This window comes from Fringilla coelebs (genome assembly GCF_963513975.1).
Source record: "Fringilla coelebs genome assembly, chromosome: 2".
Classification (NCBI taxonomy): Eukaryota; Metazoa; Chordata; class Aves; order Passeriformes; family Fringillidae; genus Fringilla; species Fringilla coelebs.
Window position 1 is genome coordinate 75014534 of NC_140029.1, and position 24452 is coordinate 75038985.

The 24452-nt window shown below is 39.4% G+C and overlaps 1 protein-coding gene across 4 annotated transcripts in view; it reads left to right on the forward strand.

Annotated features, from left to right (window-relative positions):
• The window catches only part of ALKBH8 (alkB homolog 8, tRNA methyltransferase), a 43378-nt gene extending 19244 nt beyond the window's left edge, over positions 1-24134 (forward strand). For 3 of the 4 annotated variants that reach the window (XM_084227008.1, XM_084227009.1, XM_084227010.1), the window contains exons 10-14: positions 9886-9992; positions 13012-13166; positions 13990-14255; positions 21987-22136; positions 23331-24134. In XM_084227008.1, the coding sequence (XP_084083134.1) occupies positions 9886-9992; positions 13012-13166; positions 13990-14255; positions 21987-22136; positions 23331-23900 (1248 nt within the window). In that variant the 3' untranslated portion in view covers positions 23901-24134. The remainder of the gene's footprint in view (positions 1-9885; positions 9993-13011; positions 13167-13989; positions 14256-21986; positions 22137-23330) is intronic. The other variant, XM_084227011.1, reaches the window with a different exon arrangement.
• Positions 24135-24452: the final 318 nt, after the last annotated feature.

Below are 24452 nucleotides of genomic sequence, written 5' to 3' on the forward strand. Positions count from 1 at the left end.
AAATGAAATCCACTCAATATCAAATAGAAAAATACATTGAGATGCTATAAGAAATATCATATGGTTCCAGTTATTTTTGTGTGATTGTGAGAGAATGCCTACTGTGACTGAAATACTTTCTAAAATGTTTGCAGTCTGCAGTAAGGCTTAAGATTTTCTAATTGGGGTCATAACTGCTAAATGATGAAGGAAAGCTTCTGCTTAATTCCTTTACCAACTTGATTCTGTTTTAACAGAACCTGTTGTCTCCAGGCTATTTGCTGTTTCTGTAGCGTGCTTATTTTGTATGCTGAGGCAGCACCATTTCATTTTCAATTCTCAGACGTCTGGCTGTTAAGGCGCTACCATGGCACACAAATACAGATACTGAATTTTTCAGTGGAAGCAAATGTACTCTCTAAAAAGCGTCTTGCTATTCCATAGCTATTGGTACATATTTCTAATTGGTTTTCATGTGGTAGGAAAAATGTAGATAGGTAACAGTCTTGGAAAAACATTATATTACAGTATACAGTACCACTCATTTTAAATTAAAACCTTTTTTGCTTCTCTTTTGCACTTCATGCCTTCTGTGTATCCTTCACTATGATACATGAACCATTCTTCTGTGGTGGTGAGTTGAATTAACTGTTTAAATACAAAGTTTCTATTTATTCCAGTGAAAAAAAATAGTTACTGTAATAAAAGAAAAGAAGCATCAGACAGGAGACCATTAAAAGCAGTGTGGTTAACAGGTTGAGGGGGGGGATTTTCCCCCTCTACTCTGCTCTCATGAGACCCTTCTTGGAGTTCTGCATCCAGCACTGGGGCTGCCAACCTAAGCAGGACAAGGACCTTTTGGAGGGGATTATGAAATTGAGAAGAGAGCTGGAGCTTCTGCTGTGAAGACAGGGTGAGAAAGCTGGGATTGTTCAACCTAAAGAAGAGAGGATTGGGGAGTTTTCCAGTACTTAAAAGAGGCCTACAGAAAAGTTGGACAGGGATTCCTTGTTGGGGAGTGTAGTGACAAAATGTAGAGTAATGGTTTGAAATGGTTTGAAGTGGATTAATGGATACTGAAAGAGGGGAGATTCAGATTAGGTATTAGGGAGAAATTCTTTACCATGAGGCTGGTGAGACATTGCAAGTTGTGAATGCCCCATTGGAATGGTTGAACCCATGGAAGAGTTCAAGGCCATGCTGGATGGTGCTTTGAGCTGGTGCAGTGGAATGTGTCCCTGCCCCTGGCAGGGGATTTAGAACTAGATGCTCTTGAAGGTCACTTCCAAACCTAGCTACTCTATGAAAACTAACAGAGCATTTGAATTTACATTTCAACTGGTATTTTTACAGCTGAAATAGTTTTTGAGTCAGGTTTTGAGTTGTCATTCTTGAAATATAGTTAAATTTTTTAATAGGAACCTCTGTGTTGCTTTTTAGTAGTTACTAATGTCTTCATTTTTTTTAAAGTATTTTTTGTTTTGTCAAGAGGTTCATCAGTGGAAGTTACTTTTATTCCCCATGTTATTTTTAGGAGGTCAGTACTTGCTGTGTGAAATGGAATCCTGGTGTCTGCTACCCATTAACAGCAAACAGGCTGAACTGGTGCATTAAAAAGTTATCTTTAGCTGTTGCATTTCAACTGTACTTCAGTTTTCTTATTTTCAATAAGAAAATCTAATTTCATTAGCTGTTGATGTCATCTCTATTGTCATAGGAGCCTATTTTAAGACTGTGGCAAATTTCATGTAGAAATGCCTAGTCAGTCAATAATAATAATCACAAGTAGCCTATAAGCAAAGAAACAAGCTTAACTTGTTGAGCTCCTGCTGTGGTGTATTGTCTCTCTTGACTTTGGACAGGAATTTGTAATAGCAGTAAGTGGTAGCACATGGGGTGTGAAGTCTGTCTGCATTTATACTGTCTTTACAAATCTGAGTATTTTGCATGCTGTAATGTTCTGTTTCTGTTTTTCTTACCAGCTATGGTTTGAGAGGGCTTTCTCCACAGACCTCTTGTTGCAGTAGAGTTAAACTTTTGCTGAGGAGCTGGCAATTTTGGGCAGTTAAAGTGTGCTGGAGCTGTCAGACCTGTGATGCTGATAGACTTGGTAGAACGATTCTCTCAGTGGAAGAGTTGTGCCCTTAGCAGAGAAGCAAGCAGGCAGGCAGCCTGTTAGTGCTGCAGTGCAGGGAAAACCCTGATCTGTTTGCTGGGACAGCAGAGGAATGGTTGGAGGAAACCGAGGCTGATGGTGCAGCAGAAAACAGAAAAGTGGACATTTCCCAGTTCCTTGGGAGGTGTTCTTGTTCCTCCTGCTCTTCCTGTTACTGCCTTCATCTCTGCCGTGTGCATTCATGCAGTCGGCTGTAAATTCAGGGCCAGATGTTGAGGCCCTGGTTAGAGCCCTTTTGTGTAACTTTGGCTGCATTATGAGAAGACAGTCATTGTGCTAAAGAAGCAGATGGAGGGAATGACAGAAGAAAGAGATGACGTCGTTTATGATGAAAATCAGCAGTGTTGGAATACTTCCTATCCAAATTGCAGAATGTGTTTTCCCTCTTCTAAAATAACATGTATGTCAGCTGTGTGGGAGTTCTGTGGGGTGAAATGTAGCAATTGAGTAATTGATAAAACTATTTTCTTCAAATTATTATAAAGAAGTGTCTTTGTGTCATGCAGGGTCTTGAATTATACCTGATGCCCACAGGAGACATTGTTAACTAAGAAGATGGTTTTCATTGGCTTTCATTAGTTGTTTGGGGTTTTTGTTATTTTTTTTCCCTGAGGGGGTTGGGCAGGGTTAAGGGTTTTATGCTTTTGATTGCTAAGGAGCGAGGTTTCTTAATGTATGTAAGCAATTTCTTTAAATTCATGCCCAGATCTTTGTTCCTCAGTAGATTTCCCTTTTACAGTGAAGATGTAGAGGATTAAGAAACAGGCCATATGGTAGTTTCTATAGCAATAGATGAAAGACCATGTCTTGTCAGAATGATGCAAGAATTAGTTTGGGAAGGCACTGTTTGTATGTCTTGTATCCTGGCAGTTCTCTTTTATTGTAGTGATCTCTGGGACAGCTGTTAGTTGCAGGTATGAGAAGGACTAGCTGACCTGTGTTTTAAACTATGAGGGCATAAATTCATCATTTCATCCCTTTGAATTACAGGTATTCAGCACTACTCTGTTTCCGTGCTACTTTCTCAGTATATAGGTGCCAAGATTTTAGTGATGATAATAGTGCAGGAAGAGGTTTTAATTAAAGCAAAACTCTTTTAAACAGAGTTGAAGCATCTGCTGAATCCATACATGGATCCATACATGAAATAATTTGTTGTCAGTGGTATTTAGTCCAGGATTAAGACTGAAATTGTAGTGTTTATGCGTAGTTGTGTACCTGTGTGCTGCATGCCTGAGCTCCTCTGTAATCAATGGGGATTGAGTCAGTCCCATCTATGGGGTAATTCAGCTCATGCTGGGTTAGACATCTCTTGTTTCATTTCATAGGTTTCATGGGTTTTTAATGGGTTGTTTTAAAATCTAAGGTTTGATGGGTTTTTAATAGGTCGTTTTAAAATCTAAGGCCGAATGTTTTTAAAATTTAAGGCCAAATGTATATCTTAATCTTGAACTGATTTGCCTATTTCCACCCTAGTCTTAAAGTTAGCCTGAATTCCTTTACTGCAGCACTGCAAGCAGAAAGCTCCTCCTGCAGAGGAGAGTAAGGTTTGATGAACAATCCCAGTGTTTGTAGAGAGTGAGGGAAGATGGTTTTCCACAATGTAGGATAATGAACATGCAGCATGTTTTAGCCATGCCTTGAAATACACGGAACCTGCAAGGACTTGGGCTATTTTACAAGAGCTGGTGGGTCTTTGGTATGAGTCTACACTTTGAATATAAATATTTCAGGTCTTCTTTCCTGTAGATTACACTTACCTGTATTATTCCATGTTTGGCAATATTACTCAGGCAAAGCCTGGTTTTTGCTGTATCAGTTATTGTTTATATAGCATGGAGGCTTTATTCATTGCTCCTCACACTGCTTCTGCTGTAGCAAAATTGCAATTAAAGCTTGTAATGGTTGATGACAGGATGATAAATGTACAGGTAGCGTGGAATGGATGTAAAATTACAGTTGAAGGGAGTCCTGTGTATGTGTATTTGCAACTCAGTAATGTGAGAAGTATGTGTATTTCCACAGATATTGGTAAACAATCAATGGTTTAGAAAGGTGAGATGTGCTTTTTGAATGTTGAAGTGTTTCCCTTTCTACTTAGATATTGAAAATCTCTTGAGCTTTTCTAAATGTGTGGAAGAATTACAGATATGCCACAGCATCACATAGACCATGTGCTACCATACACATCCATTTAGGATCCTCTATATATCCTAAATATTAGGCTCCTCTAAGTATCATACTTGCATATAAATTTGTGCTTATTACAGAACAGCTATGTCTGTGTTGTAAGGACATTTATACCTGTTGGGGGAGAGAGACGGGGGGCAGTGGTAATGCAACTATTGCCTTTTATTGTAGGGATTGAAAGCCTTTTATATATGAGTCTAATATACAACATTGAGTTTTAACACAGATAATAATCTGGGAAGGTACAAAGACCACAGGTAATGTCCTGACATGCAAAAGAAACTTGATACTTTTAGAGCAGTAGGAACTGACATATTTAAAGGCTTTTGAAACAAGGAGTCAGCTTGAGCAGAAGTTTGTGGGATGGTGCCGTAAGTACCACCAGCATCCCAACCTCTGCCAGGGCTGGGCAGAGCAGCCACCTCGCTGGACATCACAAGGAGCTGGCACCCAGTTTAGTGAGGTGACTGATAATTTGTAATGACTTGGTGTTGGTGAACCTCCAGAGATGAATCCCTGGATACAAAAGGAGAGTGGTGTATATTCCTACTAGCTGTGACAGTGCCTGCAGAGGATTAAAAGCTCCTCCATCCAGCTGTGGTTAGCTTGAAAATTACAATAGTTTTTCTCTTCTTGTACACTACATGAATCTTTTAGAGAGAGGCCAGACAATAAAGGAATTTAAATCATGCAGTCAGTGGCATGCAGAATAACTAGCAGAGATACTGGTGGATGCACTCAACTCCGTGGGCGTACCAATAAAATCATAACAAGGTGAGACCTCAGGTATAAAAGAATGAAGTGCTGTCCATATATTGAAATATTTTTTAAACACTTATATGCTAAACTTTGATTAAGAGAGAGGAATTCATAGCTACTTAAAATGACACAGAGAATTCAGTAAGATAGTAACATATTGCATGGATGGAAAATTGAATACAACTTTTGAAGAAAGAAAGCCTAGTAAGTATATTAAGCATCAGAGTAACATCACCATAGTGTCTAAGTGGATAAACAGGCTTAGCAAGAGATGGTATGCTTTGGTATAGATCTGATATGGGGGAGGCCTGCACATGTGTTGTGAGATTTTTGAGAAAGGCAGTACTGAAATAGTTCACCGTCATGATTGCCAATGCTGCACTCGTTTTCTGAAGTATGGCCAGAGTATGTACATGGGACATGATGTAAATATCTGCATATATTACATAAGGTAAATTTCCTGTGATGTGGATTATTCAGGAAAGATAATCCTAATTGCTTTCCTTTGAAAATTCAGCATTTTCTGAATCACGAATTTTGGAATTTAGCATGGCTTATGCAGTGAAAGGTGCTGTATGTTACCAATTAATTGCCTTGGTCCTGTGTGAGCCAGCAGGCTCTTGTCTCTGCATAGAGCCCCACTGGGTTGTTCAAGCTCTGTGTGTGGGCTTTAAACCTCTCAGCTGTCTTTGAAGTAGACATTCTTTTTCATCTGTTTTACATGTGAGAAACTGTTATGTAGGCTGATAATCTGTCTTTGCTCTCTGAAAATTCAGTAAATAATGTCAGAGACTTGAGAAGCATTCTACATTGTACTTTTTTTAGCTTTAGAGTATGTTTCGTCTAAGGTAGTCTATTATCATCAAATACCAATTGCATCAGAGACAAAGCTTAGAAAAATAATTGTCATTCCCCACTGCAGCTGTGAATTTCGCATTGGCATTGTCTTTACAGCTCTGTTGCATTATTTCTTTTTTCCCTTTGAATCTTTACTTGTTTGATAGACCAGTCATTCACCTTCATCCTCCTACTCTTTCATGAAGTACAGTGCCACTGCACTGAAAGGTGGTGCAGACTTCTGCACTCTGAGGTGTTAAGAAAAAGATACTTTATTCCCTTCTTATGTTGGATTCTTTTCTGATTTTTGCACTTTGTCATACTTTATGCCACAAGGAACAATGTTCATGATGTGGCTGTCTCTTTGCTTTGATTTTTAGCCATCCTTGAAAGCTCTTTACTGGTTCATGTGCTCCCTTGTCATGAACATTCCCTCTTAAATAACTTGGCATCATGACAAGTTATTTAAAACTACAAGCAGATATTAGCTGTTTGTTTCTTTTAAATTTGGGGTTTTTTTTGCTATATTCAGAGACTCACTTTTTCCATAGTAGAAGGAAAAATGGTAAAACTTATATGGAACCCACTGTTTTTATTTTTTGAGTGTAATCCTTGGATGATACACCATGAGCTAGCTAGAAATTTGATCTTTATTGACTCTGCCATCTAAGAGAAAAAAGAAGATAGGTAAAAACAAAAATAGTAATTGGAAAGAGCTCCTGTGGAGCAAAGCTGTCATGAAGCAGATTGATTCAGCAGTGGCAAAGTTGCTTTATTGATTGTAAGTCCTTAGTAAATTAAAAAGAGGAGCAAATGCGTTAATCTTCTGTGTGTTTGTATGTTTGACAGTGACAATTGAGAATGCTCTGCCAGTATAAAGACACATAGAGGAGTGTGGGAATGTTATCTACTTCAGTCAGTAGCAGGCTTGCCAGAGATAAGAATAGGGTTCTTCAGAAATCCTTCTGGGTTGAATGTTCTTTACTGTGCTGTAAACAAAGGATAGAAGTACTCCTGCTTGGTTTTTTAAGCATTCAGGTGCAATGAGTCTAGGTAAAGGAATGAAGCATAGGAATTATAATAATTTTCTTCAGGTGTTGCTTAAATTTTATTCTCTGTCTCAATTCCAATGTAAAATTTGTTGTTAATAGATCAGTGCAAAACCTTAATATATTCTAGCTTAGGACCGCAATCTGCTTCATAAGCAAAAGTCAGTTTTGGATTTGGATTTTTGACTCTTAATTACTGCTAATTACTTTATATCCTTGTCCATTTGCAAGTAAATTAATCCTTAATTTATATTTTCCTTCCCAAATCTTCACAGCTTCTCATAAGGATGAAATTCAGTTAGATGGGGAGCAGCTACACAAAGTGACATTATAGTACAGAAGCTTTCCCTTCCCAGAAAATCAGGAACAGAGCTGGGGTTCTGTTCTGGTGAGGACTAGATGTCACCAAGAGAAATTCTTGCTTTTCAGCCTCAAATTCTGCACCATCAGAAATTTTGTTTCATGTATTTCTCGTTGGGTTAGTGTAATTGAAATTCAGCCAGGAGAACATGCTCTTCTCTTCTTTATTTTCCTGCCGTTGCTGCCTGAAAATCCAGCTGCCGGGAATAGTTTTATAGCCTCTCATTCCCAACGTGTCACCTGCCTGTAGAGCACTCTGAACCTCTGTTGTTTTGGATGCACAGTTGTTTACATGACAGGGTTTGAGGAGCATCTCCTGTAAAGAGACTCTGGGGCCACACAGATGGTGGGGGAAAAGGAACTGGAGATGAATGAGGTAAAACAGCAGAGAAGGCAGGGAGCTGGAGATACTGTTGTTTCCCACTACTTCATTTGGAGTTACCAGCCTGGCATGCTGAAGTGAAAGGGAACAAGGTCCCCTTGGGCCCTGGAGGGAGATGGGAAGTGGAAATGCAGGGGACCCATTAAAGGTGTCCTCATTGATTCATGGATCAAGTACAGTTTTTTAATATCATCTTCAAGATTAGAGCTTTGTAGTTACTACTGACTCAGAAGGAGGACCAGTGGGGTAATGGCATTCCTTCCAGGAAGGAATCTAGACATTCTTGTGTTCAGTTTATTATGCCATACTGCTGAAGAACCTGGACTATATCTTGTCCCCTCACTCCTGTCCCCAGCAGCAGTGAGCCAGAGAGGCATAAGACAGACTGAGGCATCATCTCACCCATTTCATCCTACCACTTCATTCCCTATTTCTTCTCTTTTCATGCTTTTTCTTTCTTTTCTTCTTGCTGGTCCTGATTAGTTATCTTGTGATTTGTTTGCCTTGCCAGATAGCTGCATCTTTTTGCAGAGACTTGTTGCTATTGTGCTTTACTGGACAGCATCCCCATCAGATTTGTAAAGTCCACTATATTTTCTCCTTTCTCACCCCATGCTTCTTGAGGTTTTCTAGAAGAAATTGCAAAGTCCAAAGGAAGGAGTACAGTGGCAAGTGGCTGCCATTCATATCTGTGCAGCTATTGAAATGTTTCATGATCATTAATCAGAGCTTATAGTTATGCTTTATTACTCTTCCCTGATATCTCTCTACCCCTTTTAACCCCACTGTTTGTCACCCTTATCACTTTTTCCCTTAGATAGCCCAACAGGAGAAGCTGTGTCACTCTGTCTGAGTGGTAGTAGAGCATAAATAATTTTTTTCCTAAGAATGTGAATGCCACTGTGCTTTGCTTCAGTGTGCACAACATTAAATAGTAATTGTTGTTAGTGACAATATGTAGTGTTTAAGAGTCTTGCTTATTCAGTCTCTGTCATGCTGGGTTTTTGTGCTGAATGACTGATTGTTGCACCACTGCTTTTCTTTGTGAAACGCATCTGTACGCAGAAGGAGAACTGCCTAATTTGTTTCAATCTGGCATACTGGAGTAAGTCTGCTTTTAAATTGCATACTTAATAGGTTACAAATCAGATGGCAGCATTTTCATGGTGCTAATTCTCCAGTGTACCAGGAACTGCTGACTTGAATAGGTTTTGACCACTTTTCCTTTTCAGTAAGTCTTCTGTAACTCATTTGGCTTGCTTAAATGACCTGCTCCTTATTTTCCACAGCAAGAGTTTCTCTCATTTGGGAAATGTAAAAGGATAACATTCCTAGCCCAATCAGAAGCAAAATGTACCACTGCCATCTGGGCTGTGAAATTGGAATAAAGCTGAAAGTGTTACCTCAGTATATTGCCATGGCTGGAAGCCAGATGACAGATAATAAAAGGATGGTCTGGTAGTTGGCGTGTTAGGCAGGATCTTGGGATGTGCTTGTTGTGCTTCAAATCCCCAAGAATGTGGGCAGGTTGGAAATTATTTCTCTCACCTAATACTGCTTATCTGCATGCTGTGTATCTACTGAGCTAATTGTCTCAGCTCATCCACTGTGAGCGGATGGGCAATTCCAGAGTGCATGGGGTCATTCCACATCACTTAGCTCTACCTTTTACACTAGGATGAATAACCCTGTGGAGAAACTTGTCTCTCTGTGTAGACATCACAAAAAGACAGTAGCTGATGGCCTTACTCCAGGTACATAACTTTCAGATGCTTGAGATACAGCAAATCCTCTCATGCAGCTGCCTTTAGTTGTTGGATAGCAGTCTTTCCTGCCTCACAGGTACACAGAGATTGAACAGTGCTACTGTTCTTACAAAGTGTTTATTGTGAAAAGAAATTAATGTCTAATTTTAGTTATCTCTATATACGTATATTTGTGACTGCCTGAGATTTGAACATCATGCTGAAAGGGAGGGAGTTTTAGGACAGGGAACGTGGAGGCTTTTGCATTCTTAGGAAATATGTAGCTGTTTCATATTCAGTTGAACGCATTAGAGAAACAAACAAAGCTAGTACTTGAGAATACCTGTCTTGTATATGAAACTCTATAAGTCATGCTCCTTCATGGTAACTGGTTTTGTTTCTTTTTAGATTGTGATGGATTTCAAACACCCTGATGGCCATACAGTGGCAATTATGTTGCCCCGATGCAGTTTATTGGTGATGACTGGAGAATCCAGATACCTGTGGACACATGGGTATGTGTAAGAGTCCTTGCATTGCTGATAACAGAGGAATAATAAATGTTGTTGTTTGTTTGCTTTTTAAAAGACATTCTGTGTTTAAAATTGCCTGAAAGAAATCAAGTCAAGTTTTATAATGAATATCCAAATTCACTCCTCTGCTCAGATGCTGCTTAGGTTAAATTGAAAAACTTGGGGATTTAGGGAGCTAAGTGCCAGTCCCTGAGGTGTAGTTTCCTGCTGCTGTCGTAAGTGAAGTTTCAGTCGGAAATCACTCTCACATCTGCACTGTGAAAGTTCTCAATGACTCTGAGCTGGCAAAGAATTGATTGTAGTGCAATTAGTGTCACCATTCCCTTTCTTGCTTTTCAGCCCACAACTTTTCCCATTGGATTACATATGCCAAAGACTTGAGAGAGGGCCTTGGGAGTTTAAAAGACTGACTTCCCCTGCACTGGGAGCCTGAGGGTGGCAGAGGGGAGTCTTCTGGAGCTGTTCTCAGCTGCTTTAGGGGCACTTTAGCAACTGGTAAGACTGAATTGAGCATAGTTTTGGGATGCTGCTAAGGGTATTTCTTGAAATATGTCCTGGGGCTGTGCTTATTGTAGAATTTAAATACGTGCTTTTTAAATCATGCACCACTGGGAAATACTTAAAATTGGAGTGCTGAAATTGGCAAAAAGGCTAAAACCTTGCTGAGCTCTGAGTGTGACAGTAATGCATTTCAGGAGCGTATGGCAACCCTGTGTTGGACAAAAATGCCCGTAGTAAGCATTTCTTCCTTTGTTTGACCCAAGCTATCACTGATTCAGCAGTCAATTGGAGATACTAATTACATTCTGTGTCAATTAAACACCAAATCCTTTTATTGGCAGAAAATTTTCTGCCTTTTAATTTTGCTGGTTAATATGTATATGAAAACAGGTGAATATGAAATTCCTGAGAACCTTTACATTGTTAATTTTAGAGAGTTCTAATACCATCTGTATATTCCCTCGTTAAATTTTAAAAAGTTGTAAAAAGCACTTGGTACTTCTGATGTGCCTCAGTATAGAAGCCCAGGGCAGTGAACTCCCTTGTTGTTTGATATGCAGGACTGAATACAGATACCAGCATTGTAAGCTCCTTATGCTGTCCTGTCTAATACCGTCAGCTGTCTTTTGGAAAGGTCATGTACAGCTCTGAGAACACAGTGCAGTTTCTGTGTCAGTGACATTGCTGGCCAGGGAAGCTGGTGGGCAATCCCCAACCCCAGGCATCAGGCAGCTCCATGGGCTGTGCTGAGGCCAGTTTGGAACACCAGCCCAGGGTTAGGGTAGTGGCTGTGCACAGACAGAGCTGGGCATGCATATGAGGCTGTAACTGGATCAAGGGCCAGGGGGACAGCCTCCATTTAAACACAGCTCCCAGGGAAAGGAGGGCTCGCCCTTTCTGAGGCCTCAGCCTTCTCCAGGGCTACTGCTCCTTCCAAATGAGCCCTGGGCAGCCACACTCCCAGGAGGCAGAAAGATACATGCTAGGCACTTAGAGTAGTGGCCAGGAGCCATTGGAGTTGGAATAGTGTATCTGTCTATTAAAATGTGGAATGAGATTATTACTTATCTCCCTTGTACCTTCAAGTGATGGTTGTCTTTCAAGAAGCAATGAATAAACTACGTGGAAAATTAAGAACCTAGATCATGTACAAATGGTTCCCATGCTGGTTCTTGTCCACGTTTCCTAAATATATTTCTTCTATATGTTTTTAAAAGCAGTAGTGGGTCAAGATACTCAGTTGGAGTAAGCTTTGCATGATGCCGCTGGAACGTCGTATTGTAATCAAAATTAAAATAATCCAGCAAGAAGTTGTAACGAATTCACTTGCATACATAATGTCAAAATATATTTAATAACAATTGTGAGGCTTTTTATCTACACCTCAGAAGTCAAATTATAAGAGCACAAGTGTCAGTTTTGAAATTAATCTGGACATGTTTTCAGTGTGTATGCTTGGATGCCAAGGAATTGGAGACTTCGTTTTGACCCCATTAACAAAATGCACAGGAAAAGCATTTTTGTTCACTTCTCTGTAAAAGGAAAACACATGGTTTAGAAATAAGCTTATGCAGTGTCATCAAGGAGGACAAAAGAGGTATTCTTGTTTTGACTCATAGGTGAAAGTGAAATTCTGACTTTTCTGATGAATTTCATTAGTGATGTTTTTCATATTTGGTTGTATAAGTTGGCAAAACTATATTCGTGGCACTGCAATAGTAAAACCACTCTGTGCCAAACAAGAGGGAGTGCAACATTTTATTTTTGACATTGGGAAGTCCTCGTAATAGTAATTAAAGGAAATGAGAGAGAGGAACAAAACCCAGGAGAGACAAGTGGTGCACACTGCAGTTATTCACCACCCAGTGACTGATGCCCAGCCCATCCCCCAGTTCATACACTGAGCAGGATGCTCTCTGTTATGAAATATCCCTCTGGCCAGTTTGGGTCAGCTGTCCTGGCTATGCTCTCTCCCAGGTTTTCGTGCCCCTCCTCACTGGCAGAGCATGGGAAACTGAAAAGTCCTCACTTAGAGTAAGCATTACTGAGAAACAACTGCAATATCAGTGTGTCACCAACATTATTCTTGGACTAAATCCAAAACAGCGCTGCTGCTGTTAGCACAGATGCTTAGAAGAAAATTAACTCTATCCCAGCGAAAACCAGGACAAAAATAAATATATTTTTAAAAATATTTATAAAAAAGTACTAGACAAATAACCAATCAAATTTTATGGAAGAAAATGGAGGGAGAAAAGGGAAACGTAATTACATGCAATTAAACAACACTTCATGTCATTAGTTTATGTGTCATCTCTTTTCTCTCTGAAATTGAATAAGTTGAAAACTGAGAGGCAGAAATATGTTAAATAGGATGTTGTAATCATATTTCTATTAGTGTAGGGATTGCCTTCTTACAAAGGATGGATTGTAACATGGATTGTGTTTTTTTTCTGATGCAAATTGAATTATTCCTTTATTTTGTGCTGCTTCATTTTAGGATCACACCCAGAAAATATGATGTTGTTCAAGCATCAGAACTTGAACAAAAAGTTAGAACAATCACTGCTGATGTTGGAGATTTAACGTTAAATCGAAGGGAAACAAGGACATCATTTACATTCAGGAAAGTGAGGAGAAGCCCTTGCAATTGCAGTAAGTGTCTTGAGGCAAGCTTCAAGTCAAAATTCCTGTTTATCACCCATAGGTAGCTTTTTTGCTTTGAAAAAATAATTTGATTCCTTTGGGTAGCTTTGGCAGTTGTCATAGCTATTCCTGGATGCTTTGTACCATAGTGTATGGCTTGAATTGGTTGCATTCATGTGGTTGCTGGAGTTTCTCTACACAGGAAAGCATTTGGCTTGCTCCAGATCTAGGCAAGTAATCTGGAGTCTTGTGTGTCGTTGGCATTTCAAGTGCTTAATAATGTAACAAAACAGAAATAACTACTATTCTTCAAGTTTTTTCCTCAATTTTTATTTTGTTTTTTTTTTTTTTGAGGGGGCATCTAATTTTGAGAAAATATGTACATTAGAGAAGGAGAAGTAGTCATATCTGCTGTGGCAGGGCCATGTGAAGTGCCTTAGGACAGTAGAATTAATAATAGACAGGTGGCTCAATGATTACATGGAACTGAAGTCCATTTATGCCCTTAAAACAGAATTTCAGAGGCTAAATTGTAATGATGTCGTGGTCTTTGGCATTGGGGGCACTGTCTCAGTTTTGAGAACATAAACATCATTAACATAGCAGATTAATGATCACTGCAAACAGCCTCTGGTACATGTGGGCTGGTTACTTATTTTCAGGTCGTCAAACACTTCTGTAGTTTGACCTGTGTTTCAGTTTTTAAAAGATAAAGAAGGATAGAAGCATTTTTTGCATTTTAATATTTCACTTTTAATTTAATTTTACTAAATATGCTTGATCAGTGAGGAATTGCTTAAAATTGATAATTTGTATCTGTTGCTGTATGTAGTTTACCCATCTGTCTGTGACAGCCAGAAAGGACAGCAGAGACCAGCGCAACCTTCATTTCCCCAGAATGAGATGGAGGCCTCAAAGCTGGAGCAAGAATATGTACACAAGGTGTATGAAGAGATTGCCACGCACTTCAGCAGTACCAGGCATAGCCCGTGGCCCCGAATTGTAGAGTTTCTCCGGTCCCTGCCAGCAGGGTCAATAGTGGCTGATATTGGTTGTGGCAATGGGAAGTACCTCGGCATCAATGAGGATTTGTACATGGTAAGTAGTAGCTCCTGTCATTTGTTTTCACTGGTTCTGGTGTTTATTCTGTCGTGCACTTGCTGGAGGTTCAGGCTGGCATTGGAAGAATGCTGAGAACAAAGCTATTTCCTGATCCAAGATCAAGCACCAATTGTCTTAAGTTTCCACCTGTATTCATTATGTGCTTTACCTTTTTCTTTTTTTCAAAGCCATTTCTGCTTTGTAATTCAAACTATGTTAAGAAAAATAGTAATGGATGCAGGGCATTGAAAAATTGTAATGGATGGTTTGGCCTTTCTTGTCATTGGTGTTGAATAAATTGATTAAAGGGTTGGGCAATTTGAATGCTTCCAATGAAATTTTCATTTCTTTGGTGAGTGGGTGAAATCTCCATGGGCACTGCTATTTTTCATGACCTCTTCAGTTGCCTGTGGCCTGGTGACATGTCTCATTTGTGAATGATGTCATGTTTGGCTGTTCTACCTCTGGCTCTTTGCACAGGCCCAGTAAATATGCCAACATAAAATTCACAGGGAGATCTCAACTTTGGTACAGATTTCTGGCTTTTCACTCCCTTTTCTTCACTTTTAGCCAGTTCTGACATAATTCTTGCTCATTTTCTCTTTCACTGTCTCACAGTCTGTACTTAGTCCAGTTTTACATCTCTCCCTTTCTGTCAGGGAGAGATGAAGTATGTACAAATATGAACCAAAAGATAGCTTTCATTGCAGTTATTTAAAAGACCTTTTTGGGGGAAATAAAAAAGAGTCAACCTTGCCATTGTTTTAACCCAAGAGAAATCTCAGAGAAGTGCGTGTTATGGTATCTGCTCTCTCCTGTTGCAGGATTGTCTGATTCTTTCACATGTTTGTACTGTGTAACACTCTGAAATCCATCAGACTTGAAAACTTCTATGTAGGGCAAGGCATTCATCATTGATAATAAAACTTGGAGTTGTTTGTCTTTTTCAGGAGTCTGTCCTGTTATTTATATTCAGCTAAAAAAGATAAGTTGTTATTTACAATGCTGTTTGTGTTAGTAAATTATCTCCCTTACCATTCTTATGGGCTAGAGCAACATCAACCAATTAATAAGTAGGCATCTTCATGCCTAACTGTTGAAGCCCAGTTATTAATTTCAGTATATTTCAGTCTTTTTGTCTTTCAGTCCTGGCTGCTGTAAGAACAATCAGCAAGTGTAACTAGAGAGGAGAAACATTTATCAGAGTATCATGAGGGTCGACTGGTCCTAGAATGGATCTGGTAAATAGCAGTTGTGGACATTTGTGGTAGACTTTTAAAGTGGAATTAATGCAAGATACTGTATTCAGAAATTGCCAGCATCAGTCTGTTTTCTGGAGCCCACAGTTAACCAGCTAAGGAAAGGAAAGCTCACATATTGGCTGCAGTAAAAGGAAAGTCAGCTCCTCTCCTCTGTTACTTTAGGAGTTACCTAATTTCATATGTGTTGCCAGGAGAAATAAAAAACTTGAAAAATAACAATGAAAGGGAGAAAACTATTAAAGAAGCAGTTGAAAAATAGAATCTGGGAATTGCTTCATTCAGTTGGCCTCCCCTGACATTTTATTTTCCAGTGATGACAGCTAGTGGTTCTTAGATGGAGATGGACTCTAGACTTTGCATTTGGTTGTTTTCATCTACAAGTCAGCACAGAGCCTCAGGAGGATGGATTTGACTACTTTTTTCTACCAGATTTTTTTCTTCTGTAGCAGCCAAAGTGTGGTTAAAGAAAACCCTGTGTATATTGTGTTTACAGGTGTTTTTAAACTTTTGACAAGGTATCTCAAGTGCTGTTCCATCTACCATGGTTTAGTCATGGAGCTGAGGGTGAGGGAGTACAGAATGTTTTATGTTTTAACTGTCTTGTTGGGATAAAAGGAATTGACTCTAGATGCAGGGCATCAGTTTTCTTCCTCATTTTCTCCTGTTTAGCTGGAAGCATAAAATCCAGGCATAAACTTTGTAAATTCTGAGTCTCTTTTTTGTGCAAGTGTAATGGAGCTCTTAGCCCAGGTCCTGTTGGGAAAGAAGCAATAAAGCAGTGCTGTGAAATTAGGAGTTGTGTGGGGGTTGGGTAAGGCACTGTAGGCACAGCTCTGCAGCTTGGGGTGTTTTGACTCAGAAGTACTGAAAACCTGAGGCAAGCTTTTCCTGAAGGCAAGCAATATGCTTTTATGCTTTAAGCAGCAGTGCTAATGGTAGATCACAGCTAAGGTAGCTCTCTTGATGTTTTGCTCTTCAGGTACTGTCTGAAAACATCTCCACTGTGGCCTGTGCTATTGTAGTTGCTTCAGTTTCCCTGGATGATTAAATATGGCCTTGTCTACTTGAGTATCCTGTGTGACAATGAAATGCACGAGTCCATCTGCGCTCAGCAAAAGTGACACTGCTATAATGGCTGCATCATTCTGACACAGTGAGAGAGCAGCAATTCCATGACAAACAAATTCAGATTAAGGATGCATCAGCTGGAGATGGAATCCATGTTTGATGTAGCTAGCACAAAGGCTGGAGAAATCTTGAATTTAACAGTTTCAGATTACTTTTTCTGTCTTGCCCACTTTTTATTGTTTAAATGACAGCAAAAAAGGAGACATGGTTTCAGTGTTGTTTTTCCACAATTCTCTCCTCACCCAATCTCATTTGGGAGAATAATTTTAACAGATTTTATTTAGGTCCTTTCAAGCTTAATACTAATTTCTGTAAGCAGAACTTTTCTTTTTATAGAACAATGTGTTTCAGCCTTAGCCATTCCCCTGATTACCACAAGGGTTTCATTGATGGTATTGCAGTGATCTCATTAATTTCTGTGCACTTTAGCTTTGTCTCCTTGTTTCCAGTGTTCAGGTAGGTGTGGTGATGTGTAAGTCTCTCCAGAACATTCAAAATCCTCACAGGGCTGCAGCGTGAATGAAAAGTCATTGAAGCCTTTCAAATTTGTGGTTTACATTTTTAATGGAACTGATAAATTGGTGGGAAACTCAGTGGCAAATAACTGAAAATGCCATAGGGTAGATATGTTTTGTTTTTGTATAAAGAAATTACTCTGCTTGACAGAGTACTGATGATAGCAAAAAAATGTGCCAATAGAGGAGCTGGAATGATCTGCTTTAATGCAGATATTCCTATTTCTGTTGTGTGTGTCATTCAGAGGTGATTGGTAACACAGTTTATATTTCACAAGACTTTTGCTCTGAGATGTGCACCTCTGTTTTCTGCATTACTGTCCCAAACTGAGATCGACTAGAACTATATAAAAATCTGATTTTTCCAGGGTGTGGGGAGGAAAGAGAGTGAATATTTTCTGTGGTATAGTTGCATAAAGTTGGGTGGCTTTTAGCTGCACTGGGTTTGTACAGATTGGGAATAGATTCTTCTCCCAAGGACTTTTTAGTAGTGGGTAAAAGCAGGAGTAAATGTATACCTGGAGTAAGTTCACTGTATCTTAGCAATTGAAGGGTGAGAAAGATGAACCTTTCCTGCTCTTTTCTCTCAGTGAATAAGAGTCATTAAATGAGTGAGAGATCTGGGAAGAGAGCTCAGAAGGAACTGGGCAAGAGCAGCACAAAACTAGCATGAAAGCTGAATTGCTAAACTTGATTCTGTTGGTTTGTCACTGAGAAATGAACTCCAGATCTTAGGCACAGCACTTTGCTTTCAGAGATACCCTGACTACCTGCAATGGAAAAACAAAACACTACATGAAAGGAATGCTGAAAGCCTGACTCAGATGAGTTGTTTGCTGGAATGTAATTTGGTTTTTGAGCTTCTCATGCTGTTAGTTATAGCTGAGGCGTGTCTCTGGAGAGCGACATAATTCCATTCGGTGGCTGGATTTCAGAATTAGATATCGTTTTGTTCATCGCTCTGTTATATGCTGACTAAATCAGGTTCCCAGATACTTACATGAACTAAGTCTACCAGGCTGAGTTAGTTATAATGAGGTAACATAGAAAGAAAACACATAGTGGTGGGTAACCTCAACCTGTCTTATCTTTTTTTTCAGCATGCAAGAGGGTTTATGTTTTGCAGATTTGCAGCATAACTACAAAGCAAGCTATTTATTAGTGTCTTTTTCCCCCAGTGATCTATACCAAACCACTGCATTGAAGAGATTTTAAAAAATCTACTTTATCTACTCCTTGCTGTAAAGGTGGAGGTGAAGGTGCATGGGAACATGAAGGGGCAGGATGGCATAAAGGCCTATGTTATCCATTTCCAGGAAGTCATTACAGAGTTGCTGACAAGTCACAGGCATTTTATTTGTTTCTCCCTCCTTTCTCCTCCTTTATCTTTGCCTTTTTTTTTGATTGTCTAAAGGTTTGCATTATGCACTGTGCCCAGACAGGGTGTGGTATGCCAGAATGATGACATACCTTCCCCCTTTACTAAGTTTTGTGTTTGTTGGAGTTCTAGTTACAGACTTACAGGCTTCCATGCTAATACAGATTTCCTGTCTTCAGGTAAGAGTTGGATGCAGTTAATATTTATCCTTATACACTGAAAATCAGTGCCTGAACTCCAAGTGGATTTCAGTCACAGTAACTGTCAGTGGCCACTCTTGAGCTCCTGTGAGCCATTGTTTACATCACAAAAAGTGGTGAAGACACGGCTGGAGGTACTTCCCAAAAGGCAGGGATGTGGAAATCGATGTCTGGAGCAAAATCTGAGAAGCCTGAGAAGCCAGTCTCCTTTATGGGAATATTGAAAGGTGTGGAATGACTTGCTGAGAGGTGGACTTGCTGAAGTAGACTCACCTGAATAATCAGCCATGCTATTTGAGATATATATGAGAAATTGTGGAGTTTGAGCAAGGAATTTGATTTGGAAAGCTGAGGTATAAGAAATAATTGAGAAGAATCATAGATAATAAGAAATAGAAAGCCTAAAAGCACATACATATAGCTTGAATCACCAAGAGATGTACTAGATTCTTCTGGGTTTGGATGCTGGACTAATAGTAATTCATCTGCCTTTCTCCACCCTTCTGGAAGAGGTGCCAGCAAAGACAGTAAATATCCTGTCCTGAGCATTGAAAATAGAGATATGAACTGGCAAAATTTAAAGCTTTCCAGCTATATCTTGAGATTAATTTTAAATGTTTTGATTATATATTTAATTAGAGAGAGAAAAACCTGTTCTCAGTTAAAACAGTCCTTTGAACTCTTCTGTAGATGAAATTTCATCAAATCAAAGCTTCTTCATGCGTTAAAATTTAAAAATCAGTAATGGAATTCGGAAAAGTTGAGTTTGGGATCTCTGCCCCTTGCTTTAAATGTTTTCTGTACTCATAAAAACCACAGATAGACTAATTTAAGGTGGCTTTTTGCTACCTTATTGTTTTTTTAAGTGACTGAAACAAATGTATTTTGGTTTTTAATGAATGCATGTTTCTTGTAAGTCAGAAAATGCAGGAATGCAGTGATTATAATTATTTTGAAATACCACCTAGAAATAACTCTAGCAAAGATGCTGAAGTTACTTAGTTTCAATGCCAGGCATCTGTGGTGATTCTTTGTGCTCACCATTTATGCATATATGCATAGCACCTATTGTCCTGTTTACATTTAAAACCATGTAGAGTTTTAGCCTAGTATAGCTATTTTAGAGCAGCTTTGTGTTCTGTTTCAAGGTCTCCATTTTCACTGTGAAACAGCATCTGTTTGCTTTGGATGTACATTTGCTTTAGAAAGTATGTCAATACAAGCAAACCTGACCTCATAATATTTGCTATAATTTAGATGCAAATGAGGACTTTGCAATCTGGCTGTCATGCCTTTGTTCTCATTCTCATTTTGTTGGATTTCATCAACATACATTGTAGTCCTTTTCAAGGTCATTTTGGGAACGGGAGATTGTGTTCCATTATCCAGCCCATTTTCACTCTAGATGTGGAGGTCCAAAGCAATTCTTTCTGGGAAAGCTTGCCATCAGTGGAAGCTCCAAGTTTTCTTCTTCCTCCTTCTGCCAACAGTGAATTTGGTCCTTCAAGTTTTATTATTAGGTACTGCCAGCCAATGTCTTAATTGCAGAAGTAGTTAAAGTTACCAGTAATGAGGTGTGCAATCACTAACATGCAACTTGTCAGAGTAAGTTAAAGACACTTCAGTTGGATGCCAGTGTGAAATGATGGGGATTTGTTTGCATTCAAGTAAGCAAGGGTTTCCTTTTTTTAATTCATAAACAACACAATTCACTCAGTGCTTCAGTAAATGCGAGAGATCAAGGAATGAGTGTGAAGAAAGCAATGTTAGGATTGATCTTTTCAGGTCTGTTTATTGCTAATTGGCAGGATAATATGTACATATTCATAGTTTTTTGTGGAGGAATATCTTGTATTGTCAGATTGGCATTTTCACAACTGTTTCATTTACTTTGGATCAAAAGTCAGGGACCTGAGTAGAAGGCAGCTCACTGGTAAGCTTTCAGGAAATACGACTGGAACAGAATTCTGGTTTTCTTCAAAACTGTGGTGGTAGGCTGAAAGATAAAAGGACTTGAACAGATAAAATGAAAAATTATCATGGAAAATAAATATATTTTCATTAATCATCGCAAAAGAGGTTTTTAATTTTAGTGGTACTGTTGTCTCTTCTGGGTTGATTAAGCAGGGTGAGTTGTTTGCTATTCTTCCTGCGTCAAAGATGGTTTAGTATTCTTTCGGTGTCAAATGCAATAAACACTGTCAACAGTAATTATTTAGGATTCTGAACCTGTTCTCTGCTATCTGCTTGTTGCTAGTTATTGAAAACAAATAAATGTATTATTCTCATACATGCAGAGTTGGGTATACAAGCTGGTTGCAGGGCTTTGGTTTGCGTATTCAGTATGCATGGCAGACATGAAAACAAGGGTGGCACATACCTCACTATTTCTTTCAGAAGGTGTCTTGATCAATTTAGATTTATTTTTTTTATGCAATCATGTAAAAAACACTTCTAGATGCTAATTTTTCAAAGATGGCAAGTTTTGTCTTACTGCCTTTGATGTGGAAACTGGGCAGGTGTAGTGGGCTGACCGCTGGGTTTAAAAGGGAAAAAAAATTAATGTTTTATTAGGTATTCAGAAATGTTTCTAGGGGGTCACCTCACTGGACTGTACAGAACCTTGTAAAATTATGTTGAGCTTAAATTTTTTGTGGATCATGATAATGAGGGGTAAGAGAAAGCTATCTGAGCACTTCCTCACACTGAAATGACAAAACCTGGGTGGTGAGTGAAGCTGTATGCCATACTTTAGTGATACCACCAAAGTCACTGGATAATTGTTTACACTTGTAGATCAGCTTTTGTGAGTTAACTATTTGGGTGCTTCAACTGCTGTCAAGTTAAAAATGGCAGTTAAAATGAAAAGAAAATACTGAGGTTAGGTCACATCTCTTTTTGCTCATTTCAAGACACCTTGACTGAATTTTGAAATAAAGTTAGGTTGAAACCTGGTCTGTCTTAAGCTGGTTCAAAATGAGGGTGCTATAATGAGCTGTCTAATATCCAGTCTTTCATCTTTGTTTTAAGTCCACGTCAGGGTTGTTTTCTTTTTGTCTGTACCTGGGAACTATATACTCCTTTTAAGACTATTTTCTCACATTTGCTCTTGTTTTGATTTTAAACTGTGTTCCCTCAGTAGGAGATTGTGATGACTCTATTACTGTAAGCATCAAATGAAAATCATATTCCAGTCGTATAATTATCCTCTCATGAAAAGCTTAATGAAGGATTTTCCTTTCTAGGTTGGCTGTGATCGCAGCAAAAACCTGGTGGATATTTGTGGAGAGAAACATTTCCAGGCGTTTGTCTGTGATGCCCTGTCAGTGCCAATCCGCAGCGGTTCTTGCGACGCCTGCATCTCTATTGCTGTAATCCACCACTTCTCAACAGCAGTAAGTCACTCTTCTCTTTTCTCCACTGTACTGTTGGGTTGCTGTGCAGAGCTGCTAATACTGCAATACAAGCAAAGGCAAGAGCAAAATGAGAAGAAATCCAAGGTTTGCATTTGCTGTAAGCAGTTGTCAGACCAGTGTTAAGCTGTTGCGCTACTGCTGCTTCTTAGACTTTCTGTTCACATTCTCCTCCTGCTTCTCAGATGCCCTTGCTCCCCCTGAAGCTTTGGTCCTTTGTTTGGGTTTCATTTTTGTGTGCTTGTAATTAATGACACTGGAGAAGGGGGCTCTGCTTTGGGAGTCAAGACATCTATCGTTTCTTGGGTCAGATATTGGGCTCTTGGGCAGATCTTGTGATTTTGGGTTTTTTTAATCTGTGCATTGGTTGTCCATCTCCAAACAAAAGGGAGACTGCTCACCAGACTGCTGTATCTCTGGGCTGGGTAAGGTTCTCCTGCAGAAACTGTGCCATGGTAACAAGTTTCTAGACCATCTTAGAGGGGCCTCATGGACCTTTCCATACCATAAATGCAGTGAATGTTTCCAAATCCAGTAAAAAAAAAAAAAAAAAAGTAGAAGGAACTCTGTTTTGGACAAGGCTGACATATCTTCGTTTGTGTCATCAGAGGACCTGTGTTTAAGCTGTAAGTCTGACCCCTTCAGCTGCAAACTGATGATGTGCATCATCAGGTGTGGTAGATTTAAATCTGGAATTTTAAATACTGAATTACCTTCTTGAAAAGGTGTCTGTCTTTTCCAGTTGGGCTGGTATGTCCAAGAAATCCTGCCCAGCACAGAACTATTTTCAAATGGAAAAAGAATAGTAGAATCATTGAGGCTGGAAAAGACCTTTAAGATCATCAAGTCCCACTGTTAACCCAGCACTGCCAAATTCACCACTAAACCATGTCCCTGAGTGCCACATCTACATATACTTTAAATATTTCCAGGGATGGTGAATGCACTACTGCCCTGGACAGCCTATTCCAGTGCTTGACATGAATGATGTCTTGATGAAGAAATTGTGTTTAGGAAAATGTCTTGGCTTGCACACAGTGAATGAAAATAAATAGTGGCAAAAAACACCTTCTTTTCAACTTTTGTTGTATCTTGGGTAAGGAGAAACTGCTGCCATTCCATTCTCCTGATTTCCTGTTTATATTGCAGCTTCACACTTTTGCTTTGTCTTTCCAGGAGCGGAGACTAGCTACTATCCGGGAACTAGCTCGGCTTCTAAGACCTGGTGGAACAGCACTGATTTATGTTTGGGCAATGGAACAAGAATACAAAAACCAGAAGTCTAAATACCTTAAGGAAAAGAATGATAGTAAAAACAAAGACAAGGAAATGAATACTGGCAGAGCCCAGAGACCACTTAGTGACCAAGGGCCTGATAACAGCAGCCAAGACTCAGCATGGTCTGACCAACTCCTTAACGACTTCAAGGATGAAAGCTGTGATGCCAAGGCAGTAGCAGATTTCAGACTGCCTGTTCACACTAACAGAACCTCCTTTCACTCTCAAGATTTGCTGGTTCCCTGGCACCTGAAAGGTGGTACTAAAAAGAAGGAGGAAAGTGTTGATACAATGTCGGTTCCAGGTGGTTCCAAAGAATTGCAAGAACTCAGCCCTGTGTTCCACCGCTATTACCATGTGTTCTGTGAAGGGGAACTGGAAGGAGTGTGCAGATCCCTGGATTGTGTGAGGGTTCAAAAGAGTTACTATGATCAGGGAAACTGGTGTGTGATTCTAGAAAAGTTGTAGCCTGTGATGCTTCCTCTACTATCCGTAGAGTTTTCTTTGTTTTTTACAGTGAAAAGTGTTTTGTGAAACATATTTTTATTGCAGACTGCAGCTATTGCCTCTTTTAAAATAGCAGAATAAAGATTGTGCATTGAGTTAATAACAGTGGCTAGCACTGTGTGCATATATTAACAAAACAATGGCCAATCTCAGCTACTACCTCTGCAGTGTTTGCTTTACTGTTCTGAATTACAGTGAAGAGGATTACGTGGGAAGATACTGCCCATGCAAATCCTAAAGACCAGTGTTGAGCTTTTAAAGACAGAGGGCCTGGTTCTCCCTTCTCTTACACCATTTTATATTGATGTAGCTGCAGTGCTCTTTCCCTGCAGTCCACAGCTAATTGGAATGGAGCTCTGGGCAGGAAAGGCAAAGCTGTTTGCTGTGTAAAATTGTGGATGAGGAAGGAGGGAGTGAATGGCATATGAAGCAGTTAAGCTGAAGAGTCAAACTGTTGCGTCAAGTTTGGTCTTGCCTGTTTTGGTGTCCATGAGGGGTGACAGATCTCTTTCA